Source organism: Gastrolobium bilobum, unplaced genomic scaffold, assembly GCF_033153095.1.
Source record: "Gastrolobium bilobum isolate Gb01-03AN ecotype WA unplaced genomic scaffold, APGP_CSIRO_Gbil_v1 utg1595, whole genome shotgun sequence".
In the NCBI taxonomy this organism is placed as follows: Eukaryota; Viridiplantae; Streptophyta; class Magnoliopsida; order Fabales; family Fabaceae; genus Gastrolobium; species Gastrolobium bilobum.
The window spans coordinates 78,251-85,000 of NW_026899397.1; the positions used below are offsets into that span (position 1 = coordinate 78,251).

General features: G+C 36.1%; 1 protein-coding gene across 1 annotated transcript; it reads left to right on the forward strand.

Annotated features, from left to right (window-relative positions):
- The first annotated feature begins 274 nt into the window (after positions 1 to 274).
- Positions 275 to 917, forward strand: LOC133290313 (cysteine proteinase inhibitor 5-like). The gene has a single exon (XM_061488395.1). It carries the CDS (start codon positions 377 to 379, stop codon positions 719 to 721), a length of 345 nt encoding a protein of 114 aa, XP_061344379.1. The 5' UTR covers positions 275 to 376; the 3' UTR covers positions 722 to 917.
- The last annotated feature ends 5,833 nt before the right edge of the window (positions 918 to 6,750 follow it).

Sequence of the window (6,750 nt, forward strand, 5' to 3'; positions counted from 1 at the left end):
GCGAGCGAGTAAATGAGAGATACACGACGAGAGAAAAATAAGAATAATTTAATTTAGTCCTAGGACAGAATTGAAATTTCAGAATGTATTTAATTTTAAAACATAAAAATAATAACATATAATATAACTATATAAGAATGTAACAATATTTGATATGTGGCCACGGCAGTGAGGGAAAGTGGGTTTAACTCGTAATATCCATCAACTACGAGGGCAAAAGTGTATATCACCTATAATCAAATTCAGGGGACGCCCGTTACCTGTGTCCTTCCTCAGTTTCTCCGCTATAAATTGGAACCACCGCACACGATACAGCGCAGAATCCAACCTTAAAGAACCAAAATCATTAAAAAAAAAAAAAATCAGCGGTTACAAAATGAGATTTCACTGCTTTGTTCTCTTCCTTTCTCTGTCGGCGTTCACCTTCACCGCTGTCCGGTCGGAAGCTCGGGTCGGCGGCTGGAAACCCATCCAGAACATCGCGGACCCCCACGTGACAGAAATCGCGAATTACGCGGTTACCGAGTACGACAATCGATCTGGGTCCAAGCTGAAGCTGGTGAAGGTCATCAAGGGTGAGACTCAGGTGGTGGCTGGCACCAACTACCGCCTTGTGCTGGCGGCGAAGGATGAATCCGCCACTAAGCATTACGAAGCCGTCGTGTGGGAGAAGGTCTGGGAGCATTTCAAGAACCTCACTTCCTTTAAACCTCTTAATTGATATATAATCATAATGTGCCATTTTGTCTATTATAAAGATGTTTCAGAGTATTTTCTTGTATCTTGTATTCCTTTCTCTCTATTGGTTTTGCCAATAAAGAAAGACAGGGATATACATATACTAATGGAGGTCAAATTATAATAATAGTTAGACGCATCTTTTCTGGCTTTGGCGTTTTTCTGGAAATTTTATTTGTGTGATCTCTGCTTTCGAGGTTTTGAAATGATTATTATCTCTTGCTTAATTCAAATTTCACGGGGTCAATTTTGGAAAGAATGAAGAAAAAAGTAGAAAGGTTCATAGAAGAGGAAAAAGATTATGCTTTGGAGGTTCATAAGATTATGTCTAGATTTTGAATCATAAAAGTAGATATTTTAAAATAATATTGGGAAAAATTATAGTGCTTCTTGGTTGGTAAGAACTATTTTAAAATCTTCATGGTCCTCACGGAAACTCTTTAAAATCTTCATAATCCTATCCATACTGATGTTTTCTATTAACATGATCAAATGTGCATGCTTCCTAGTCAATCCTATATTCCTGTCTTGTCATTTCTCATCTCGTGTCCCGTTACGGTAATTTGGTATTGTTATTTTGTTACACTGTCATTATAGTGGGTATTGATTAACCAAGTCCAAGAAGCAAGCTTTGAACAGAAAACAAAGAATTGTTACACTGTCGTTCCAAACTTGAGAAATTGCATTGTAACTTGTCAAAATGCGTTTCCATGAATTCAAGTGACCAAACCTCTTTATGGTACATTTAAAACTTGCATAGACCGCAAAGAGCAATTCAGTGTGGCTATAATCACAAAGATACATAAACATGAAACTCAATCACGCCTGGCCTCTATATAATTCTTAAAGAAGTTTCCAAGTTGCAATAAAAATTTCATTCCAAGTTACTAAGAGTTTGCCTGAACTTGTGTTCGAGAGGCATGTTACTTCTTTGGGTCTTAAGAGGATCCCAGACTTGCATTAAGCAAGTGAGAGTTATTGGTTTCATTGTGCTCTTGGAGTAAGACGATGAAACAATAAAATAATTTTCTGAATTTCATAAATAAGGTTTTATTTATTTATTTTGCGCACTATTTACAAACATAAAGGTCCGGATCAAATTGTGGAGTACATGATCATATGGATACGTTCATAGAGGACATGATCATAGGTTCTCACAATTGATGAATGGATTCACAGCTGTTAAATAAAGTTGGGCACTTTATTTAGGCTGCAATATTTTATGAAATGGTTTTGTCTGAATCATTGTAAAATATTGGTGTGAGTTAACATTCACATTGAAAGGATCAAGGAGAGATTTGATTAAGGTTGTTTTTCTGTCATAAGGTATCAAATCTCTAGTTAACTATAGTTATGTAATTGCTCTTAATCCTGAGTTTATTATAAATAGGTAATCAAATAGTTTTCATTCTTTGATTTACCAACGGGTGAGGTTCGATCTATTGACGACCAATAACTCGGTATTTTGGGAGTGAGATTATTTGATTATCGGTATTTATGAGATAAACAACATGGAATTTGTAGGATATGTCCCCTTGATATGTTTCGGTACTTGGATATTAAAGACACTGGCCAGTGCATGTAATCCATTAGAGAAACTATCATAGTCAATGGAATAAATAATTGATTGAGTTACAGAAAACTTGTCAATCAATTATAGACATTCTACAAAGGGGCGATGCATATTCATGTTATAAGTGTTGTTAATCTTGGAGTTCAAGTTCGGGCTTTTAGTGGAGTAGCACCGAATTAGATAATCATTCGTTGATTATCAGGAGCCTTGATTAATAACAGATGGTAGATCCCCAAGCTAGCTTGAGACAAGGGATGGGGTATTTTTCGGATAGATGATGATAGCTTATGGGCTACATGATCTTGGGTTTACGAACTCAAGTTTGTATCTTCAAGAGCAAGTGGGAGATTGTTGGATATATGCTCTTTTGGTCACTAAAGTCCTATTGGGCTTCAGTGAAACTTGAGCCCATGAGGCTTAGGGTTGAGTTATGTCTAAGACCTAAGCGTATATATTCATAGTTTTCTCCTCTTGTGCCTCCAAGGTGAACAGATCATCAGAAACAAACCCCAAGAGGCAGACGTTCATCATCTGAACGGTTGCCCACACAACCATCTCATCCTCCTCGAGAGATAGTCTGGAAGATCTGCCACAGTCCAGCTTCAAGGAGGTTGTTCGTGCTGCGGCGCTGAGGTGAGCTGTTCGTGAAGAGGAATCCTACAAGGGAAGATTCTACACGAGACCTGCGCACCGAGAGGTAATTGTGAAACAAGGATGATTCGGTAAGCATACCAATGTACTAGGTCCTAAACCGCTTCCGCATAAATCTAAGATTTCCTACACGAAAGAGTCCACTTATCTAGAATTTCAACTACGAAAGAGGAAGCACAGGGCTTAACAATACTATTTGAAGGAGCACAAGTTATGAGCTAATAATAAATAGAAAAGCAACCTAAAGTAATGGTATATAGTAACAAACCAAATTGAAATGAAGAGCTCAACAAATCAAATTATGTTAGGTATCTGAAACTAAATCTGTATTATTCATCTATAAAATGTCTTTATATGAGCTTCTGGAACTGATATCAACAAGATATTGGTTGAGAGACAAATTCACCAAAATATGGAGATACAACAAGGAAAAAAGAGAACACTAGAGGAGCTTCGAGGGTCCTGCTTCCTTCATTCAATGAATTGCTGTGCATCCAAACGACGTACGAATGAAAAAAAAAAAAACTATTAGCACAGAGTGGGAAGTTACCTCTTTTCCAATATTCCTAAATGCAGTTTCTTCTTTTATGTCCAAATCTTCTTGACCCTTTTCCTCTGTGTTTTTCCTCAAGAGGGAAAAAGACATTTTTATGAAATGCATTCTTCTTTTCTTTTCGTCTCTGTCTCATTTATTTTCTTAACATGCTGTTTTTCTTCACTTTTTCCAAAGAAAGAACTTTCTTCCACTGTCAGCGATTTGATCAAAGAAGCAGAACAGAGGCGGGAGTGAAAAGATAGCCTCGAAGGGAAATCAAAATTCTCGTGGTACTAAAAATTAATAAAAAATAAAATTTATTAGGATAAGTGATATGAAATACTATACACGTGTTATATTTTAAATGGAAGTGGTATGGAGCCGTGGATACTAGGGTGTTACTAAAAGTTTTTCTCCGCGGGAGATAATTTTATCTCCGGCTAATAAATCATAATCGTATAAAGATGGATAAAGGAAGAGAGAGAAAAAGAGAATCATAACCATATGTGAATATATATTATATAAGGAAATAAATAAACAAAACGACGTCGTTTTGGAGTGGCCAGAGATAAACTTATCTCAAGTTGTCAGATAAATATTTTTTTCATATATATATATATATATATATATGTGGGCATATTCTTTTTATATCAGTGTAAGACTACAAGTCTTACACCACATCTCAACTGTTGATGGACGAAAATCATTGATTGGTATTTCAAATGTAATTATTGATTAATTCATATAATTTCCTAAGTTATAATCGTTGGATGCACGAAAATCAATGATTGAGATGTAATGTAAGAATTATAAGTCTTAAACCGGTGTAAAATGATCCTAATTTATATATATATATATATATATATATATATATATATTGAGGTTCTTTTACACCAGGGAGAAATTGAAAGCTACTATCCAAGCCTTGTCTGAACAATTCCATGAATTATTAACATAATTGTCCAAACTAGCCTTTTAGATGTCTTGGCCATCGGAGATAGCTTCACAAACAACCTAGCAAATGACCCAACACGCTCCATTTCTTTATCAGTCACTATTTAGTTTGCAAGACTATTATAGACCTACAATTACTAGATACACTTTCCTAATCACTTGTCATATCGAGTTACTTCAACTTCCAACCCTAAGGTAGTGTTTGGTTCGATGCTTCTCAAAATTTTCCTAGCAAAGTGAGAACGGGTTTCTTTCTTCTCCACGTTTGGTAAATGGATTTGGTGTCTCTTCCCCATCAATGATGTTTGTCTATCAATCTATGATAACAAAGGAAATCCAATTTTGAACAGTGTTTTGAAACCCTTTTGTGAAGGTGGTTTTCTCCATAGAAAGCGGATATCTGAAAATGGTGGGAAATGCACGACAAATATACCCCTCCAATCTTAACCACACGTCGACTACCCCAAAACCATGTATCATTCTGACAAAACTTGAGATGCGAGTTGAGGGTTTAGAATTTCATCACTCCTTTTGAAAGCCACAATCGAAGGAACAATTCTTGAGATATGGTTTGGGTAAGCTTGATTTGGAGCATTGCCAAACTGTGTGGCTTGAGGAAAGCCCATTTGGATTCAGGCCAGATTGGGAAAAACATGTTCTAAAGCGTCTAAACCCGATGTACATGATGATGTTTTCTAAATCATATGATGATATTAGTGAAGTTTCAGTTGCAAATTATGTAATTCTGATAGCTGGCTAGTCCATCAAATCTCCAAAGTGATGTTGTTTTTGCAGAAGCTGGCCGCTTGGAGAAGACAGGACAAACAGAGACGAAGAAGGTTAATTTTGTCATTTTAATTCCTTTTCCCGTCAAAAACTTATTTTCAACCAAACATACATCAGTTTATTTAACCCAATTTTTCCATCTATATTTTGCGGTACCAAACAACTTTTTTTAAACTTTCCTACCAAACTTACTTTCCTTCCATTTTCCTATCAATTACATTTTCCTAGTATCAAAAACTTTCTCCTGAACCAAACACTACCTAAATCCCCAAATCCATCATTACCCACCAACCTCAAACCAAATTGGAGTACCACAGTCGATTCATCATTTGTTGTTGGAGTAAATTAAAGGCTAAAAGGATTGTGTTTCCACTGCAACGAGACTTGTGCTTTAGGCCACAAATGTAAGAAGATGTCCTTAATTTATGCCATGATGGAAGGAAGTGATAGAGATGCAAACATGAATTTGGAAGAAGACTCGATCATGTGAGCTTAGTCTTGAGGACAAGAGTAACTTTTAAGAGGGAGGGAAAGTAAGGAATCACTATTTTGTTATTTGTTATTTGTTGAGTGAGTCCGAGTAATGGATAGGATCAATTATTTCCTACTCTCTTAGAGATAGGGAGTAAATTTCTATTTTTTAGTTCTTTTATTTCTAAATATAGTTGTGTTGAATAAAATTTATGAAGAAAAATATCCAAGTACTTGTGCATTGAGGCAGGATCCTTTCAATTGAACTCAAAATCCTTAATTTTAGAGCTATCAAAATGTGTCGGCCTTTTGACCTATATAATTCGAAATTGGTAATGTTTGATCAATATAATTCTATGACAATGTACTATTGGCCATCCTAATGCATGGCAACGCGGTTTGGCAGGCTCCGTCGGGGGACTCGTTAGATGCAAGACCGTCTATGAAAATGTCACCATTCATATCATATTTAAGTTGAGAAGAACGCGACATGCAATGAAACGTGTTTAGGTGTCAGGATGTAGATAACACGTCCCTGCACCAGCCGTGTATGTGAAACGTCCTCATAGCTAACGTTTTCATGGTCCTTATAACCGGCTCTGAACATACCGTGATTCTTGGATATAACAAAGTGAAAATGGTACTAATTGAGACGTGTTTAGAGACGTTATGTTCAGTAACGTTTTCTGAGTAACTTAGCATGCCACTTACTGAAAACGGTAGGCAAGCCAACGTATTACAAATAAGACAACTGACATCCAAAAATGGTACCTGCCATAACGTGTATAAAAAGATTCTTCTCTCTCCAAATCGAGTCACATTTCGCGTGAGTGCTGAAAAATCTCTTGCTTTCTGCAACTATAAATACGTATATTGTTTAGTTAATATCAGTTGTGTTCCTCTCCTATGTATACTGATTGAGGTGTTGTTATGTTATTTAATGTTATGATCTTCTTGAAATATTTTTGTTATGGCATAGCATGTCGGGTTATATATGCATCAAATGATGAGGACAATTACATGTTTAATACAATTCTGTAAT

What these genes read in the sequence shown, in the direction of transcription:
- LOC133290313 (XM_061488395.1), top strand. Translation starts at nt 377, where the DNA reads ATGAGATTTCACTGCTTTGTTCTCTTCCTTTCTCTGTCGGCGTTCACC.